The 20,829-nt window shown below is 40.5% G+C and overlaps 2 protein-coding genes and 1 pseudogene across 5 annotated transcripts in view; 2 read left to right on the top strand and 1 right to left on the bottom strand.

Annotated features, from left to right (window-relative positions):
• The window catches only part of LOC144638099 (SWI/SNF-related matrix-associated actin-dependent regulator of chromatin subfamily A member 4-like), a 38,614-nt gene extending 27,567 nt beyond the window's left edge, over positions 1–11,047 (top strand). For 2 of the 3 annotated variants that reach the window (XM_078497246.1, XM_078497248.1), the window contains 13 exons: positions 435–515; positions 2,178–2,288; positions 3,665–3,769; positions 4,365–4,395; positions 5,055–5,133; positions 5,845–5,953; positions 6,209–6,310; positions 6,398–6,424; positions 7,085–7,225; positions 8,167–8,212; positions 9,478–9,566; positions 10,152–10,256; positions 10,581–11,047. In XM_078497246.1, coding sequence (XP_078353372.1) covers positions 435–515; positions 2,178–2,288; positions 3,665–3,769; positions 4,365–4,395; positions 5,055–5,133; positions 5,845–5,953; positions 6,209–6,310; positions 6,398–6,424; positions 7,085–7,225; positions 8,167–8,212; positions 9,478–9,566; positions 10,152–10,256; positions 10,581–10,658 — 1,104 coding nt within the window. In that variant the 3' untranslated portion in view covers positions 10,659–11,047. The remainder of the gene's footprint in view (positions 1–434; positions 516–2,177; positions 2,289–3,664; positions 3,770–4,364; positions 4,396–5,054; positions 5,134–5,844; positions 5,954–6,208; positions 6,311–6,397; positions 6,425–7,084; positions 7,226–8,166; positions 8,213–9,477; positions 9,567–10,151; positions 10,257–10,580) is intronic. The other variant, XM_078497247.1, reaches the window with a different exon arrangement.
• A 2,333-nt stretch (positions 11,048–13,380) lies between these two features.
• LOC144638202 (uncharacterized) lies at positions 13,381–17,499 on the top strand (annotated as a pseudogene). Its single transcript, XR_013567895.1, has 2 exons — positions 13,381–13,607; positions 13,640–17,499. The product of XR_013567895.1 is annotated as an uncharacterized LOC144638202 (transcript).
• A 1,383-nt stretch (positions 17,500–18,882) lies between these two features.
• Positions 18,883–20,829, bottom strand: part of LOC144638179 (uncharacterized) — a 33,154-nt gene continuing 31,207 nt past the window's right edge. Inside the window, exon 6 of the mRNA XM_078497375.1 lies at positions 18,883–20,004. Coding sequence (XP_078353501.1) covers positions 19,526–20,004 — 479 coding nt within the window. The 3' untranslated portion in view covers positions 18,883–19,525. The remainder of the gene's footprint in view (positions 20,005–20,829) is intronic.

A 20,829-nucleotide genomic window follows, 5' to 3' on the forward strand; every position in this document is an offset into this window, starting at 1 on the left:
AGGAACAACACTGTAGTGTTCAACTTTTAAAATCATAAAAGCATAAAATCATACCCCCCCCCCCCCCTAGCATATAAGACCTGGTAAACCACCCCTATAACTTTTGCAACTTTTTCCTCTTTCAATTTTAAAACCAAGTAAATATCTGACAACAACCCACACATTAAGAGCTGCAAATTAAGCTATAGTTTAGGGGTATACCCAAAACATAGGCGGAATGAGATATTTTTTTAATGTTTTATTTATTTTGGTTTTGTCACCTTTTAAATTAAAACAGTGACTTCCTCTGGGTCTGTTAGTATGATTTATGACATACCAGAAACAATACCTTTAAAATGGTATACTGTATGTGGTCTTTGGGTCCATAGTTACCGTTTTACATAAATGTTGTATTTCCCATGGGAGTGAAAGGGTTTTATTGGTGACTTTCATAGGAGGCAGGATCACTCCGTCGTCGACCGAGACTGATGCAAGTGGGTGAACTGCCACGCTGGATTGTCAAGGATGATGCTGAGGTGAGTACTGAACAAGATCTATTAACTGTTTCGACGAAACATATAAAGGGATGGTGTCACGGCTGAGTTAAGTTTATTATTTTTATTACGTTTTGCCAAGTACTCGCTATATGATGAAACTTAGGGCCTGTTTACAAGCAGGTAGGGTAACCCTAGTGCAGGGTTTCCTAGCGCTCTTTTTTGCGGGTTTTTTTTTTTGGTAGGGTTACCCTAGCTGCGAATTTTTGGTTGTAAACGCGGGCTATCTTCTAGCCCTCTTGCTAGGGTAACCCTAGCACTAGGGTTACCCTACCTGCTTGTAAACAGGCCCTTAATGTTTGTAAAGAATTACTTGTATGGATCTAAGTGACAAAACTATAGCTTCATTGTAACCAAATGTGTCTCCCGGGCGTTATAATTTCAAGTTACAAGCAAACAAGATTTACTTTGAAAACTGTTCAGCCCAATAATAATTCAAATACCCATATCACAATCTGTTTCAATCTTCGTCAATTTTGGCCATCCGTACCTTCTTTTGTATTTGCTGTGATATTGAAATGTTCCTTCACTGTTTTAGGAGGTTATTTTAATGTTTAACCGAATTTGATGGTTATTTTCCATGCCTAAATTTGACTAAAACCCGTGACACAGTCCCTTTAATTTTCCCCTTTCTTCTGATATTTTTGTGGTTTTCATTGTTCTTATTGCCATGAAGCACACTGCTAGAACCTGACAGTAGTTCTCCATGCATGTCAGGCGTACAAAGTGTGCAATACTAACCCAGGGTTTCTCTGACACCACTAGAAAACATACTTCAATGAGTGGGGTTTGATAGTAAAACCTGGTACAGCTATAACAACAAAATTGAGTGAAATCGTATTAATTTTTTTATAGTAACTGCTAGAAATGTCACATCTTAGATAGGAGATGATATAAATGATATTAATACTGACTCTAGTTAGGATGGGGGTCTAAGAACATTTGGCTAGTTTTACGCAATGTTTATTTTATATGGGACAAAGTTCAGTCATGATGGTTAATTAAGTAAAATTATTAGTTGATTGTTGAAATGTGTTGTATCGCAATATTCGCATGTACATTACTTGCAAAAATTTTAATTTTCGGACACTTTTTATCTCATTTTGGACAAAAATATCGGACACTTTGCTCAAACGTAGCTGAAATAAATTTACGCCTACAAACTCGAAACACGAATTAGACTAAAACAGTACATTGTGTATCTGTGAAAATTATAGTTACTGCACCCTCAAGATTTTACAGCTACACCAACCAAAAAACAACACAAATAATATCTGCGACAAGATCTTAAAAAGGATCATCTTGTTCTAGCTTCATAGTTACAGCTTCTACTATTTCTTCCATCTAAAAAACCCTACCTTGTCACATCGGGTTTGTTTGTGTATGAACAGTTATACTGTACTGTTAATATTTCGGACGCTTAAAAGTTTCGGAGGTTCAGTTTATTTACGGACAATTTTTGGTCCGAAATTAAAATCGTCGGAAATTTTTTGCAATTAATGTACACAGATCCGTTAATACCTTATTTTAAGGAAAGATCAGTCCATTGCAGGTGACCTCCACAACTTTGTCAGTGTCTGAGAGACAAATCTTTTGGCTGGTGCATACGCCATGGCTTCATATTATTGTTATACCTATTTACAGGTTGAACGCTTGACGTGGGAGGAGGAATCCGAGAAGATTTTTGGCCGAGGGTCACGCGTCCGTAAAGAAGTTGTTTACAGTGAGCAACTGACAGAGAGGCAATGGCTTAAGGTGCAAAAACTTTGCAGTAATCTATAAACCTTGTTATTACTATTATCGCTGTCGTTTACCTTATTGTTACTTATTTTAGCGGGACTTAATTTTCACGACTTCGCGATTTTCAAAAAAACGCGAAATTAAAGACCCGCGTGGTTCTCGCGAAAAATAACGTCGCGAACTTTGATACCCTAGCGTGCGAGCAGGCTCTCTATTCGGGGGCAACGCGAATTGAACCCTTCGAGCGCCGAGGCGCGAGTCGGCGAGCGAAGCGAATTTCACGTGCCCCCGAAGAGAGCCTGCTGCAGCATATACCTGTATATATCGTTTGACTAATCTACGTGCCGTTATACTACATAATTATCTTCGTACAGTAGTAAAAAAAAGCCCACTTGTAGCAAGGAACATCAACTGTTTTAATTTTTTGTTATATGGTTTTTTTAGTTTTTTGGAAACAATGTGTGGAAAATTAAAACAGTTGTGTAGAGATATGTTTTTTGGACCAGTATTTTGACAATTTTCGCTTTAGTTCCTTTCGTACTTGGCCCGGTTGAGTCCCGCGAAATTGCCCATCCATTTTCGGATTAAGTTCCCGCGAAAATAAGTAACAATAAGGTATATAAACAAAAACTGAAGAGTGGTGTTCAATTGATTGTAGTAAAAAGAAAACCAAAGAAATTTTAAAGGGCAATCGCAATAAACACAAGCAAACAATGCCAACCAGTGCTAAATTGAAGGAAATATGCATTATGGTCTAAGAGAGCCATTTTCCATTGTTTGTCGTAAAACCAAAACCAAAGTACATTACTTTGGCCAATCACAAAGGTCAGACAATCCAGTGAACCAATCAAAACTGGAAGCAAATACATGTAGCCGGCGCGACGCACGGGAAAATCGGCGGGAGCAAGTACCTGGTTTCTAAGCTACGAACATTTTTTGCAAACGATTGTTCTTGTTGTCGCACAAAAATCCATGGAAAAACTGTGTTTAATGAAGAAATACCTGTCAACAAATACCAGAAAAAGATCAACTATATGTCAAAGTTGGTGTTCATTATATTAAAGAGCTGAAATTGAGGGTAAGACTGAAGTATTTCCGTTTCAATGTTTAGTGAGTTTACGTTCGATGAAGAAGACTCAACTTAGGATTTTCTTTGATTTACTTTCCAAAAACTTTTTTCCAAAATTTGAGTTACTCAATTCAGAGTGCGGCTTATCTGCGGGTGTTTACGGTACTCCAGCTTTGTAACCTCCCTAACTGTTTTTGGACGGCTTGGCAGCGAGAAAACGAATATCAGATTGTCTAAAATTATTCAAAAACCTTACTACATTTAGTGGAAACTGCACGATGCACTGATGTCAATATTTGACACCCTGCCATTTTGATTTTAGGCCATAGAAGACGGGCGATTGGATGAGATAGAGGAACGACAGAAAGTCAAGAAGGTCGCTAAGAAGAGAAAGCACGAAGGAGGAGAAGAAGTCGACTCACCCAAGGTATTATTGTCATGACCCGTTTAAGCCTTGATGGTAACATAGAATTCTCTTTTCTGATCTCCTTACAATTTCTGTACAGCCAACCTTTACAGAAACACTTAATTACTGGCTGCAAATCATTATGTTTGTTCTATTTGAACTAGCGGTTTCAATAACGAACAACCAAACTAGACCTGCTAACAAACCAAACAAGTAAAGGCTCAAAAACAATTTCTGGGTTAATTTTTCCAACAACAGCATACATGCATTCCTTTTGGAACACAAAAAGTATCTCAACCTTCACACCTTTGAAAACATGCCGGGTTTCTTTGATTTCTGTCAACGTGGTTGAAACAACAAAGCCGGAAAGAATAGTCTCTTGTTAAAATTTATGTAAATCCATAAGTCTGCCAAGTCTACTGTGTAGAGGAGTCCTCGTAAAAAAAATAAACAGCGACAACAACAACTTGAATGTTCAATCAATTAATCAATTTATTAACGTCATGATGCGGGATGGGGTTATACCATCCTGGGTTAAAGTTACATCAATAAAATATGGTGCACCCCTCCTGTTGAATTAATTAAGGTAACGTAATCCCTTTTATTCATTTATAAGGTAAAGAAGAAGCGAGGTCGACCACCAGCTGGTATGATATTTGATTTCATTGCTTTGTTGTTCATTTGCTCTTTAATATTTTTATGGGAAGATTTTAGGACCTAATATCTAGAGTATTGGATTTAGTCACTTGTGAATAAAGCTTTATGTAGTGGGTACCTCTTAGGGGTAGTACACTACTTAGTATGATCCACACCCCAAACAGTACAGTCTGGTACATCTGAGGGTTTTCCTTTAAAATTCCCGATGAGCATCTGGTCATTACCACCGTTCTTCCCTATATTTTAACAATCGGTTTATGCTTTAGCGTGCACTATCGAGGTTATGGTACACGCCGAAAGGTTGTAGAACACTAAAAAAGCGTAAGAGTTGCTCGAGGCGATAGCCAAGAGCAACTCTAGCTTTTGAGTGCTCTCTTAACTTCCCAATTGCACCATAACTCGATAGTGAACAGCTAAAAACATGAACCATGATCCAATTGTTTTATAACATTGCCGGTGGGAATGTAGATCTAAACCCGCGTGAGTGAAAATTGAAATTATGGCAAAACGATTAGCTTACGTTATCAGTGTGCACTACTGATTATGGTGCACGCTCACGTGTACTAAATTTGATTGCGCGGCCCTGCTAGCTATGGTGTTGTTTACTTCTTGACATGAACTGACTAACGATGTTCGTTTCTTTTTACAGTTAAACTTACACCTAACCCACCTGAGTTAACAAGGCAGATGAAGAAATTGATCAAGTACATTGTGAGATATGTGGACGAGTGAGTAGCTCTGAGTCATTCCTAATTTCCTTTTACCTGTTTATAGGGATTTTCACTTGAGTGTCGGAAGTAATTCGCGATTACTTTGGTTTTGCATTACTGCGCTTAGTGATTGGTTTATAAAACTCGCGCCACTTTTTCAGCCAATAAAAAGTAAAACAAAAACCAATCATGGCTCGCGCACGCACGTTTTCTCGCGCTTTGTGTCGGCTACATGTCTTTGCTTCGAGATTTGATTGGTTTGGTGGATTGTCTGTGTCCTTTGCAATCAATTAAAAATTACTCAAAAGCACTGGCCAAACGGTAACGCAAGAGGACGCAAGTTCAACTTGCGTACAGACTTGCGTTGGGTGGCCAAACGGACACGCAAGTTTACTCGCAAGTGCACGCAAGTTTGCAAAAAGTCATTGAAAATGCTACGAGGTGCAATTTAGTATTTGAAGTAAACTGCAAAAATGCGTTGACTTGCGATGGGTGGCCAAACGGTGAAAACATTGCGTTAACTAATTGCAACAACGCAAATGCACGCAAGTCCTGGCCACACAGAAACGCAAGTAGACGCACGTTTTCAACTTGCGTCTACTTGTGTTGCCGTTTTGTCAGGGCTTAAAACAAATTCAAACAGGAAGGTAATCATATTGAAGCTTTGTGCACTAGTCACATGCTCACGCTGCAGACCTGTTTTCTTATCTTATCTTGTCCGTTTTCCAGTTCTACTTCTCGCAACTTGGCTGAAATCTTCATGGTCCTACCAACACGGAAAGAATTGCCAGACTACTATCAGATAATTAAACATCCTGTGGACATCAGAAAGCTTCGGGTAAGATTATTGTACTATTATACACCTTCTACCCGTTATAATGTGGACCTCCCCTATATTAAGCTTGGTGTATAAACAAACAAACACCAACAACCTAACATCACCAACATAAACAAACAAACAGTTGACTAAGGGTTCAGTTATCACAGCATGACCAATCCCTGATCTATCCCCTATTAGTGAGGAGTTTCTTAAAAAATAATCACAGCAATAAAAACAAGTTGATGATGACGTTAGTTTTCTGTTCCGTTACAGGAAAGAATCAACTCGCACAAGTATCGCACAGTGGATGACCTGGAAGAAGATTTCACTCTCATGTGCAAGAATGCTCAGACCTACAATATTGAGGGATCCATTGTAGGTTTTAACTCAGTTGTAGTATTTGTATTTGTCACGATTGCGCTGGATAAAACTGAAAATTAATTATCTTTCTATTTGTTGCAGATTTACGAAGATTCCATTAAGCTTCAGGTAAGCTATGACAGGTTAATCCTTCCCGTAAATATTAATCCTGCGTAGCTGGTCTTGTTGGGGTTATCGCGCGCGTAAGAAAGCCGCGAAACCGCAACAACGAGCTGCGAGGTCTAGGAGAAGAAAGCGATAGGAGTGAGTGTTGGGACAAGGGTGAAAAGGGAAGATGACTCGGATCGTCTTTGTTGCGCGCTCGTTTAAAATTCCTCTTCCTTTCTCAGTGTTTCTTTACCTGCCACACAGTCCAAAAAGATCTAGTAAATAGGGGCTTTTCCAGAATTAACAGTTCATTTTTATTAGTAATATCTATATTAGAACGCTGAAACTGTTAGCAAGCATCGTTGGCTGCGGATGGCTCGGGTGGAAATGGATTACAACTTGAAAAAATTAAGGCTGAACCTTTTAAGTTGTTTCTGCGCGTCTTCAAAAAAATCTATATTTATAGCCGTGGTTTTATTCTCTGTACAAATAAAGATATATCGTTCTTCAGATCTTCAAAGATAATGTTTTTCATGGGTTAAGTTGCCTACCACTAATTTCAGAACAGTTAAGACCAAAAATCTGTTAAATCCCTGTGACGTAGCTCCTTTAATATTGACAGATTTATTCCTGAGATAACCAAGCCCTAAATAACCCAACGAATGTTTCCTTTTTTTACAGTCCATTTTCACGCATGCTCGACAAAAGCTGCAGGCTGGCGAGGAGCTACAGTCAGCTCAGTCGGCTTTACCGGAACCGGAAGTGGAAAGTGAGAAAGAAGCAAGCGACGGAGAAGATGACGATGATGACAACGTTGACACGGTAAGAAAAGCTTCCTGAAAAACACCTTCAAAGCGACAGAAACCTAAAAATATAAGTATTTCAAGGTAGATAAACACTTATGAGGTAATAATAAAGCAAAAAGGAACAAGGATGGTAAAGATTGGAGGAGATGAAGAAGGATTACGAATGACAAAGCTGGTGTTAGAAAGCACGCCATCTTAAGCCATTTTCACAATGTGAAAAAGTATCTTCAAATCCAAGGAAAACTCAAAATAATTGTTTACTAAGGTAGAAAAACAACAAAGAGGTAACATTACAATAAACCAAAAAGGAACAAGGATGGTTAAGATTGGGGAAGATTGGGACGGATAACGATCGATGAATTTGAAGTCGCTCCATCCATGACCGGAAGCTCCTTAATACGTAAACCACCTTATAGTCAAAGGAAACCTCAAAATAATAGCTTATTAAGGAAGAAAAACAACAAAGAGGTAATAATAAACCAAAAAGGAACAAGGATGGTTAAGATTGGGGAGAGATTGAGACAGATTACGAACGAAGAACTTTTGTCACGGATTTTAACAGTGTTTTGACAGCCAAAATATGTATTTGTGTCGTAGGAAACCTAAAAATAATAGTCCATTTTTATTAAAAATTGCCATATTAGGGCAATGAAACTGTTAACAAGCGTCTTTGGCTGCAGATGGCTAGGATGCAGATGGATTACAACTTGAAAAATTTAAGCTAAGCTTTCCAAGTTGTTTCCGCGCGTCTTCAAAGAATCGATATTTATAGTCGTGGCTTGATTTCTCTCCGCAAACCAAGGTTATATCTTCCTTCAGATGTTCATAGACGATGTTTTACACTGGTTAATTGCCTACTGCTAATTTCAGAAAAATTTAGACCAAAAATCCACAAAATCTCCTTAAACAAACTCAACCTTCCTTTCTCACGATGCGTTATCCACGTTTTTCTTTCAGGAAGGCGATGGTGAAGAAGCAGAGTCAGTAGGATCTGACGTGGAAGGTGAGAACCTGAATTCTCCTAACTTGCTTTCATACATTACCTTTAATTTGCCGTGGGAGAACTTAATCATGTCCTGAGATGATATACTTTTTCGTCATGATGATGCATCATTGTTTTTTATAGCAGTTTAATGTAAATCTTAACGTCAAAATTTTGTACAGGTTGTATCATGTAGTGCACACTTTTTAAAACCTGTCAGGAAATTTTCTATGTACGTCAGGTGTCGGAGGTGTGCAACATTGAACCAGGGATTCGCTAACACCACTAAAGATTTGATCTTGATGAGTGGGGTTTGATAGTAGAACCTGGGACATTCATTTAATTACTACTGCCATGTAAGAGCACAAGTTGGTAACTCATTCAGTCTCAACCTTTGATATAGTTCAATTCTCCTTACTGATTCCCATACATTTCGTTTATGTTTGTTGTGAGAATTTAGTGGTACATCAAGGCAATATCTCCAGTTGATGATTTTCTTTATATTTATTCGAGTATTCATTGGACAAAATAATGTACCAAAACTATTTTCCTCTGATTACAATTTTCTGTTACTGTTTCAAATATCTCATCAAAAGAGATCATTTCTAAGAACACGAAACATCGAAAACAAATTTCGAAGTTCCACTGAATAGGCCATTTCCATTCATTTCGAGTTACCCTTTGCCTCTGTTTGGAAATGAGTCTACGTGCAAAACCATTCATATGAAAATGAGTTTCACCTACAGGTCCATTTTCATGCAAATCAAACTCATTTTCATTTGAATGATTTCGCACGTAGACTCGTTTTGAAACAGAGGCAAAGGGTAACTCGGAAATAGCCTATGCCACTGAATCGCTTAAAGACGATTTTACAAAATGGCTACACTGACGTGAGATTTTGCCTATAGCTTGCGAACTTTGAAATTCATTTTCTCAATTTCTGAAAAGAAATTGTCGTTGGTGTTATCACGGTAATTACTTACATCTTTAGCTTTTATTCTTATCTTTTTTGAACTTGAAAATGCGTCATGACGACTTCCGAAACGTCGTTCGATTTTATTGTTTATTTTAACTTGCTTGTGTATATCTAAACCTTTGCTTATAAGCTTTTGTTAAGGGTAAGAAATAACGCAATAGGATTTAAATTATTCTGGTACTCGATTTTTGTCTCACCTTAAATGAATATTACTCGACTTCCTGGACAGGTGGATTCCGTCTTAATCACTCTTTGATTTCGCTGAGTATTGAGACTGATGAAGTGTCCATATTTTTTTTTATTTCTTTAGCCGGGAGCAGTCAGTCATCTCTGAAGATGCGTATTAAACTTGGCAAGCAATCCGTGGAAAAAGCTAAGGTTGAACTCGGCGGTGGAGCTGTAAGTTGAATTTGATTTTGTTTCTTTGGAAGCACGCTTTCTCTTTTTCAGATCTCTAAATCACTCAACGTGAGCCTCTCGTGAGCCGGGTAATTTGTCTGGCTTTTAGAACGGTCTGTTTGACATACACATCTAGAGTTCGGCTTGCGACTGCTGACCAGTGCCCTTGCGTAGTATCTGGTTCTTTAACGCACGCTGTATTCAACCGGTTCTGTATATTTCTAAAATTCCTCTGCAAAATCATTTCTGTTTTTACTAAGGGCCTCGGCTCTTCTCTGGGCTTGGGCTTTCAGGAAAACACCTTCACTAGCCCTCACCTCACTTGCCGTTTTATTCTTTTTCTTTTCAACGGTTTATCCCGAGGTCACTCCAGACCGTTCCGAGGTTCTCTTAATGGATTTCTGTGGCCAACTTCTGGTTCAAGACTTTGCTGTCCGGCAAAAATAACCTTCCTTTTCCCTCTCAACCTTCTTTTTCTTTTATTACCTTTTCGCGCGCACGTTTTTGTTTTACAATACACCAAAACGATATTTCAAAGCAAAGTTGTCTAAAATCCGCCTCTTTTCGTGTTTTTAATAACTTTAACAGAAGAAAAAGCGCCGAGGACGCCCGCCGCGAATCCGACAAGACCCGAGTGATAACGAAGCTGACTCGTACCCGCCTTCGGAGAAAGGTTACAGCAGTGAAGGGGTGAGTGAGAGTGCACTTTTTGTGTTGCTTTTTGAAATACCACTAGTTACTTTTACTAATGCTAACTTCCATTCAGGCGCAGTTGTCGCGGCTGTTCCCTGCCTCCTCCTCATTTCTTCCGATATGATTGGACATTATTGAGTGTAATTCTGAACTTGTCTCCCGCCTATCCGATGCAAGGATGATTGGAGATTCGATTCCACGCTGTCTGTGCACGCCTGCAACACGACAAGGCGCAGCTTGTGCTTTACAAACCGTTCATGTTTCTACTATGTAGAACGTTACCATTCCTTTGTATAATATTCCTTTTCAAATCTCTTACAGGAGACCTCTGACCGTGAAGAGTTCGCGGGCTCATCACAGGAGGCAGTACCATCACCTTCACAGAGAAAACGACAGTGAGAGAAGAAATGAGCCAAACATAGCTACTGACTTTGTTACATTCGAAACTGATTCTTTTTTGTGACTGACCGTTTTTCGTAACCTTTGTTTCTCGTGCTACTGACCAAAACAATTTTAATTCATCGAACCTTATTTACAGACACCTCTATAACCTGGTACCCCCCAATCCCCCCACCCCACTCCCCATTATAGACAGTTGACTCGGTCGAACAGAGACCTCTGTAATACGGACACTTCCTTTTTATCCACAGTTAACTCGGTCCGAAAGAGTCCGAAATTAATTTAAACTAAAAGTACAAATACTCTACCATGTCCCTTTCACATCCGTTTAAAGCAGTTAGACTGTATGGGCACCTAAATTGATAAATAAAATAGAGGGTTACTGGAAAGGCGAAGACCTAGTTAACATGTACATTTGTCTAACATGTGTCCGAGTATTTGTGTCTAACAGGGTGAATGTTTTCTTTTCTTTTTCTCCCTTTTTTGAGGGGTGGAGGGAGGGGGTTAATTCAAAGAAACGACCAACATTGCGTCATGTTACGCTGGCAAATTTTGTTACAAGAAGTGTTTGTTCGAAAAGTTCATTCATGCAACAAAAAAAGTGTTGGCACATGTTTATCAAACATGGGACGCTAAACGGTCTGACGCTGTTGGATCAACAATAGTTGGCCTATGTTTAGATTGTGCACAGCCTCTATTTTTCAACGCAAAAAGCGAGAGAATCGGCGAGCGAAGCAAGCGTGAGCGCGAAGCGCGAGGAAAGGGGGAGGGGGCGGAAGCGAGCGAAAGAAAAATATTTTTTTCGCTCCCCGCCCCACAACCGTTTTGCGCTTGCGTCCAGTCCTCTCGCCGTTCTTTCCCCGGCCGGGCTCATCGATCGAAAAAATACGAAAAAAGGGGGGGTTGTGAGCAGTCTAGCCTATTTTGCACAGCATTGTGCGACTGTTAAACCGAGGGTTAAGGGTTGCAAACGTATTTATTTTACCATTTGCACCAGTGTTATTTGAATTGCTTTGTTTTACGATAAAATATAAACGGGTTAAAGGTGAACTAGCTGAACCAAAACAGAAAAGCAAAAACACGATTGCTTTTGTCATTGCGCTAAGTAAATAGTTTCGATTTCTTGTTAGTTGTAATGTAAACTAATGATAGTTAATGTGATACGAGCGAATGGCTATTATGTACATATGCAAGATTTTTGTATTCTTCCAACGTCCTAAGTGATTGATATCGTGAGTAAAAGTCTTTTTTTCCGTTATGCTTTGTGCAATCTTAACGCGAGCTGCTATAGATATGCTCTGTAAATGTAGCAATCGGTGATTTGGTGTGAATATTATGTGAGGGGAGTTACCTTTCTGTTGTAGCTCTTAACTTTGTTAGTAGTCGGTGCTCTGGTAACATTGTAACGACATTCTTTTCTCACGTTTGCCATTTATGTAACTAATGTATTATTAATTATAGGCAAGTCAGCTGGAACTGAAATTACAAGTTCTTTAGAAACAAAGCTCTTGATGCAAAACATCCATTTGTAATGTTTCTGCGAGCGAGTGAAAGAAATACAAAGACTTGTGCAGCAATATTAAACGCTGTGCCTGGTCGTCCCAGAAAAAGTTTTGCTTTGTCGTTACATCTGGACCCCTCTCCTTTCCCCTGTTCTACTGCTAGTGTATATTCCATTGGGAAACTCCTCACTGACGTTGTCAGATTAAAGCTTTAAGACAAGACCGAAAGGTAGTATGGGTAAAAGAACAACCTCGTCCCCAGGGCCTAACTCGTCGCCGAGAAGGCCATGGGACGAGGTTGGTAAAAGAACTGAATACTAATGAAATAGAACAACATGACAAACGCGAATTTGCACGTTTTCTTACTATTCAAACATGTGAAAAACAAAGTACTTTTAGCCACGTTGAATTTTAGAAGATTTTAAGCTACAGAAATGGTCATCCGAGCTACAAAAATGGCCATGGTCATCCGAGATTTTAAAAATCTCGGATGACCATGACCGCCATGTTGCACGACGTACGTTGTTCGTCGTACGACGCACGCGCCCGCGGACCATGCCGCTAGCCACGATGACCATAAAAACTCGGCTACATGGTTCCTCTACTCTTAATTTTCCATGGCTATGGGGCTACGTGCAGCGGCCCTTCGGCAGCTAAGGAGCTCCGCTAAAACGTCAGATCAAAGATTTTGCGACAAGCCGAACGGTGATCTGGGTATTCACTTGAATTTTGCATATTAGCCAAGAGGAAACGTACAAGTTTGTATTTTTGCACGTGAAGAATTTGTTTTTCCCCTCAGGATGCATTTTTCGTTAAATTAGCCAGGAGCCGGCCCTTAGCGACATGCCGACTGTAGGGTAGGTGACCACTGGAGAGTCTTATCCATCTCTTATGCAGGTTGGGCCTTGTTAAAATTATTTGCATGGGTTCAATAAAATGAAGTGTATATTTGTAGATTTACTTTTTACAGCACTTATACACTTGTGACAGAAGAGGACCACACTGTAAACTGCAACCCCTACAGCAGCTTCAGCTTATTATTGTGAAATTACACACCATCAAAAAATATTCACATTTGAAGCTAATCCAAAAAAAAATAAAAAAATATTCCAAAAATGCTAAGTCTAACTCTGTGACTGGTTTTCTAATGACCAGGACATCACAGGCTGGAATCTCCGTACCCCGGGGGGGGGGGGGGGGGGGGGGGGGGGGGGGGGGGGTACTCCCATATGTGGCCTATATAGGTATGTGCCGCCCGATAGGGTATGGTTTTTGAGGTTCTCGGTCCTTAAATAGGGTATCATTTTTGCTCCTTTTGGCAATGTGTTCCCGGTGTGATCCTTAGATAGGGTACCTAAATTCTATTAGCTTAAATAAACGTCCAGCTAAACGAAAAAAAGGTTTCTTAAAACTGAATTTTTTGTTCAGGTGTTAGTAAAGCGATTTTGTAAAGATTTGTGTCTTGCCGTGCGCGGTTAGCCGTTATTTGGGTCGCCACGGAACGCTTCTCCTCCCCTTAAATAGGGTGTCATTTTTCGGTTTTTGCCTTAAAAAGGGTATCAATTTTCGCATTCTTTATCCTTAAATAGGGTCAGGGTTTAAGAACCTTGGCGGCACACCCCTATCCGAAATTTATGGGAGTACCCCCCCCCCCCGGGTCTCCGTCCTTCTCTTTCTACCCAGCTTTCCATATACCCACCACATATACTGACGGTAAGCAGCAAAAAAATACGATTTCTGGAGTGAACTTCTCCTTTAAAGGTCTTAAACGTGGATTCAGGGCAAGACAAATATTACTCAGCGACACTACACAGCAAAACACGTGAGAGATTTATTATCCAACTGCTCTATTTTGTTTGTCTTTTTTCATGTGTGAGTGTATCGAAACCTCTATGCGCCTTTACGCAAAAAAAATGTGGCTCTCGTTCGATCGCTACACGGTTAAATTTTAATTTTATTGGTCTTTGGTCGCATTCATTTTCCGTAACTGTAAAACGAGCAATTGACTTTATGTTCCTTTATCTTCTATCGACTAGATGAGGTGGACGTTTCAGTTAGATCTAAACGAAGTTATGATTTGAAAACGCGGGAAAATTTGTTGCGCGGTGTTCACTGTGGTGTCGAGGAAGGCGACATTATTGTACTCTACCACGATGATTAACCACAAGATTTTTTACGATATTAACCTGAAATATGGGCGCACAGCCCTAAGATTGATTCGTCGACATGAGCGTTGCTCAAGCAAGCTCGCACGCTTTACTCACCATCTTACCTTTCTTACAAGGTGCATTAAGGACCGCAGAACCGACCGCCAGTTCCCACAAAGGGCGCGCGCAGAGTCGCTGAACTTGCATCGATGAGATTCCTGAGGGAAAGGATCAGACTGACGCAGATGGCCAAAGGAGATGCGAAGAAGGAAGCAGACTCCACTGCACAGAGCATAACATCCGCTCTATCGACGGAAGACGCAGACAGAATACTAGAACAGATCAAGATCAACACCCAACGAGTCTTTTATTCTACCAAAGACAAACAAAAGCAGAAGTTTGAAAAACTTGTGCGCGAAAAACACGCGGCTGTTTCCCCTGCTGGTACACCGTATGTTGACAAAACTTACTGGGTTATTAATTTATCTTCTAGGTCCCTCAGCGACGCCGGGATAGCTCTGTTGCAGAAAGGACTGAACTTCGCCGTAACTCCTACGAACATCCCTGCCAAGGAGGTTATCGTCAGTGTCGAATCAGCTGTCAGACAACTCAACACCGAGCGAGCAGATCTTGTCAGAAGAGCCGTCAACAACATTCTTCTAAAGGCAGAACCACCAGAGCCTAACATCACGAAAGAAATGCGAGACTGACTTAAAAGCCTAAAGGAGGATGATTCCATCATGATTCTCCTAGCTGACAAAGGACGTGCTAGCGTAGTCCTGGACACTGATACCTACCGCACTAAGATGTCTACCTTGATCGAGAACGGACCGTACCAGCTCCTGAACAAAGACCCGACAGACCGTCTGACCAGAAAGCTGACCGAAAAGCTGCTAACCCTGAAACGAAGCGGAGATCTATCAGAGGCTGTCTACAACAAGATCAGACCTCGACACAAACAGCCACCAAGAATCTACGGTTTACTTAAAATCCACAAGGCCGACGTACCTTTAAGACCTATTGTATCATGCGTTAACACCTTTGCGTAAGATTTGTCCGCCTACCTAGCTAACATCTTGTCTCCTTTAACAGGTAACTCGGATTTCGCAGTGACCAATTCAGCCCACTTCGTATCCACCATCAGCAGTGAGACGATCCTAGACAACGAGATCATGGTGTCTTTTGACGTGGAGTCGCTGTTTACAAACGTTCCTATCGACGGCGCTGTACAAGCCGCGCTACGGAAACTAGAGAACGATCCCAGCCTTGCCGATCGCACAACGCTAACACCTGCTCAGATCGCTGACCTCCTGAATTTCGTATTGAGATCCGCATACTTCCAGTATAACGGATCAATTTACGAACAACGGGAAGGCGCAGCCATGGGAAGTCCGGTTTCCGCTGTTGTTGCTAATCTCAACATGGAGAGCTTTGAGGAGCAGGCAATAACTTCATCATCCTAAAAGCCTAAGATATGGAAACGCTACGTGGACGACACCTTCACCATTTTGGATCGCGGGAGTGTCGACAGCTTCTTACAACATCTTAACAACCAGCAGCCTTCCATCCGCTTCACCATGGAAACAGAGAATGACTGCAAAATCACCTTCCTCGACACCACAGTTTCGAGAGAACCAGACAGCCGGCTCACCACCAGCGTATATAGGAAACTAACACACACTGATCAATACTTAGCGTATGATTCACACCACCCTCAATCAGTAAAACGCGGTAGTGTTAAGTGTCTTTACGATCGTGCTAAACGCCTCGTAACAAAACCATCTGTTATATTCAAGGAGAAAAAACATCTGTCATCTGTTCTTGTTTCTAATGGTTATCCTTTTTCTTTCTTGCAGAAGATCACCAAGACCAGAAAGCCGTGCACCAGTGCTGAGCCTACGACCGAGTTTAAATCTACTGCGGTTTTACCCTATGTCAAAGGTCTTTCCGAAGAACTTTAATAGACGCTGCATACAACAACAAGGCGTACGCGCTGTTTTCAAGTCGGAAACTACATTAAGATCACACCTAGTACGACCGAAAGACGCCGTTGATCCGACTAAACAAGATGGCGTTGTTTACAGAATTCCCTGTGAGTGCGGCAAAGTTTACATCGGCGAGACTGGAAGACCTATGTAAGACAGAATCAAAGAACACGACCGGGACATCCGACTCGCCCGTATCCAGACCTCCGCCGTTTCAGAGCACACCCACAACACCGGACACTACCCGCTTTGGAATGAGGTAAAGTTCATTGATCGTGAACCACACTGGTACACACGCAGGGTCAAAGAGGCAATTCAGATAAGACTTCACCCTTACAATATCAACAGGGATAGTGGAATTGAAATTCCCGAAGCATGGTTGCCCACGATCAAAAAACACAACACCGGGAGGACGGAACGACAGCGGACCCCTGAGGGAACAACAGCACACCGGAACAGCGAGGATCGAAATGCACCAATCACAGCTGTTGAAAACCAACCAATCATAGCACAGCAGCGTGCTTTATAAGGTTACACCCGACCAGTCGACCTTATCGCCTGATGAAACTTCGCGATCTACATCACAAGTGACACTACGTCGTGAGACAAACGAAAAATACTTTATTATTATGTTAAGCTTTTTTGCTAATAATAGCCTTTGGTTCGTGTTACAACTTATATTAGTTTATGTTACAACTGACAACAAGAAATCAAAAATATTTACTTAGTGGAATGACAAAAGGAACCGACTTTTTAACCGTTTCCGTTTTAGTTCAGCTTATTCATATGTGTATCGTAAATCAAAGCCATTCACAGGCGCAAACGGTAGGCTTAACATTTGTTAAACCAACCATGTCACTTTTTTGTTGAATTAACTAAGGACGAAGATTATCTATACACGGTAACGCATCTTGAGAAAGGAAGGCTGAAGGAAGATATAACCTTAGTTTGCGGAGAGAAATCAAACCACGGCTATAAATATCGATTTTTTGAAGACGCGCGGAAATAACTTGGAAAGTTTAGCCCTAATTTTTCAAGTTGTAATCCATTTCCATCCTAGCCATCTGCAGCCAAAGACTCTTGCTAACAGTTTCAGTGCTCTAATATGGCAATTGTTAATAGGACCATTAATTTTAGGTTTCCTGTGACACAAATATATATTTTGGCTGTTCAACAAAACATTTAATTCCATGACAAATAAAATTGATTGATACCTTTTCCAGGAGTACACTTAACAAAATTACTGGATTATGATTGGATGTAAGCAGTACAATTAATCCCAAATTGTACTTGCTATAACACAGTCTTCCGAATACCTTCCGAAGATGACCTGAAAACTTCCAATGATTTCCTTAGTTAGTCCGAAGACTTTTGGAGTTCAACCGAAGTTGTCCGAAGATTTTTCCGAGGTTCATCCGAAGACTCAGGAAGGTTCTTAAGTTCAGTTTACCCGAAGTATTCTGAAGACGAACCGAGGAGTTATAAAGCTTATACCGTCCAGAATTGTAATTTTGTTGAGTACACTATAAATATAATATCGCACGATTTTCTCGAACAATTCGTGATAACTAGGTACTCGTGATGTTTTAAAAGTTGTCAAATTGCACTTGCCTAAAGACCCATGCAATTTTAAGAACTTTCAAAACATTATATCATGAATTGTAATGGTAAAGGTAATGTGCTTCTATAACGCATTTCCCGAAGCGCCATGCGCTTTACAGTTAGAGCACGGGACGAGATCAGACAACAGCATATTACAGGCGCCTTTGGCAGCCGCTATCCGTCCATCTATATGATCTCGTCCCTTCACCCAGCCCATGAATATATGTGAATAGGCCAGACCACAACACCGGGAACTCCGTGCCCTATTCTTTGCGATAAGTTAACTCGAGGTCGCGCGTTTTTTATACTAATGAAGACCCAAACGCAAAACATGACACCCTATACGAAAGTAATATATAGATTTAGCCAAGTCTGCTTCCGCTTATTTACTTTGCCTTTTATTTAAACCTGACCATAGACAGAAAATAGTTAGGACTTGAGTCTTCGATCGAATGGAAAAACATTCAGCGGACAACTTAAAAAAAGAACAAGTGAGCTCGATGAGCTCTCCAACTGAGCCTGCGATATGGTCATGCATGTGATACTGGTCATACTTGTAGTATGACCGCCACGTTGCGCAACGTCGTACGTACGCGCCTGCAAACCACGAAAAATAAAATGCATGGTTCTTCTATGATTCTCCTATTTCTATGGTTATGGGGCTCCGCTCTGCGGCCCTTATAGCTTCAAGGCGCTGGAGCTTCGCTAAAACGACATCCAAGGAACGATAACTTAGTTTTGTGTGAACAGGTCGTGGTTATTTCCTTTCTGTAGCATGAAATGTCTAATGAGTCGTTCAGTATCATCAGACCATATCTTTTTCGTTTAGCTAGGATCACACCGGGATCACAATACCAAAATAGGGCAAAATAATATTTTTTAGGACTGAGAACCTCAAAAACCAGACCATTTCTAACTAGCACATGTATGGGGAAACCTTCCCCCACCCAGCTTTTTTGCGATCACAAGCTTACTTCAGGCAGGTCTTATTTTCGGACTGGCCTACTATCAGAAGCAGTTTAGCGTATCAAAACTGGTCGGGTTCATATTTGAAAGGGACTTACAATACAAGTGTTCAATATTTTAGGGGTGTACTGCCCTTGCAAAAAATACCGATAACTTTAAAAAGTTAAGTCACTTTCTAAATAGTTTAACGACGTTAATAAGCGTAAGATTCGTGTAAACAGCTATTTCAGATAACGTTGGAAGACAGTAGTGTTAGGGCTACCTACCTAAGCTCTCTTCCTGCTCTATGCATAACAGTAATACATATTTAATGAGGGATCTCAACTCGCCAAGGTGGTTTTCAGTGGGGCCTCAATAATTTATTAATCACCTTATTGGATACAAAATAAAAACAATCAAATTCTTAAAATAGAAAAAATGTCAAAGCGTAAAAAAAGTTCAAGTTGAAATCTTTTAAAAAAGTGTTCAGTATTTTTGTTTTAAGAATAGATTAAAAAAACGTTTCTTTGAAGTCAATTGAAAGACTGTTCCAGTCTTTTGCGGCTTGGTTAAGATTTGCCTTAAAGGTGGAGGGTTCATACTTCCTGACATTTGCAGCGAGAGTTTTTACGCCCAGGACTGCGCGTGCGCAGTGCGCTTGTCCGCGCTGTGAAAGACCCAGGCCATCAAACAATAGTTCTTATGGAATACGCCTTTTTTCCTGGTCCTTTTAAATGCGTTATGAGCCGTTTTCCCCATCCTTTCCTCTCCACACTATCAGAGTAATCCAGAAATGTTTTTGTTCGCAGTGCTTTAGGCAGCTGTCTCCTATCAGTCTGATCAAGTCTGATAACAATCACAGAACCGTCGCTGTTCTGAAAGCTGCGCTGTATGGCATAGTCAAGTTCTTGCTTGCAGTATTTACTGGATGCGTAGTTTCTGGACCACACTGCCAACACTTTGCGGCTCTGGTACACGCTGTCTACCATGCTTTCCACGAACGCCTTCCCCAGTTCAAAATGTAAGTGGTCAACGCAGTATTTCACTTCGTTTTCACGCAGCAGACTCAGCAATTCTCTGTCCACCCAAGGAAAATCTTTTCTACTGTACGTGACAAACACGTCGTACTTAAAGTCATTTTCGTCTACATCTGGGGAAGGTTTTACTAAGAAAAAAAGCATCATATTTTAGAAACTCTTGGACTATACTGAAATTATCATACGCATCGATTCATTTATCGGATTTTCATTGGCTAGACTGTTTACAGCCTATCGATTTCAGTTCAACGCAAAAGAACGCGAAGGAAGCAGCAAGCGAAGCGTGCGTGAATGCGAAGGCGTCAAGCTCTCTAGTGATTCTTACCTGCGTTTAACGATCGAAGAAAAATACGAGAAAAGAGTGGGCTGTAAACAGTCGATCGTTGGCTGAAATGGAACATTTGGTGAAGTGACACGGAAAAGACAAACTTTGTTTTCAGCAGGCTTCGAACCGGGACGGCTTGACCGGAGTCCGGTGCACTTACCATCAGCCCACGGCGCCTCCCTTACCCCTCCCCCCTCCCAATGCAATGACAGGGGAAAATATAAACAGTATCATGTACTGCGATGTTGCTAAGGTTAAATGAAATGTAGAAAAACAGTTTGATACAAAATTGTCAATTATTCGTTTCATGTACGTTTGTCTTCAATAGGGAAGAAGGAAAAGTTTGTCAATTATTAAATATTCACTTTTACTAAAAACTATAAAAACACAAAACGACTTCGTCTCGGTCCATACAAAAGCAAAAAAAGAGATAAACTTGGACAATATCCCGCCATCTTAGCAAAATGATGACGTATAAACTCAACCAGATTTGGATCAAATATGACCAATTTGTATCGGAAATGTTTGACTCTTGATTTTGCAAGCATTTAAATGGGTTACGTAAACGTCTTGGCATGGTTTCATTTTTCCGTGGTAAAAATTAATAAAATATTGAAAACAGATTGGT

The sequence above is a fragment of the Oculina patagonica genome, chromosome 14 (genome assembly GCF_052425735.1).
Source record: "Oculina patagonica isolate OP01 chromosome 14, crgOcupat, whole genome shotgun sequence".
NCBI lineage: Eukaryota > Metazoa > Cnidaria > Anthozoa > Scleractinia > Oculinidae > Oculina > Oculina patagonica.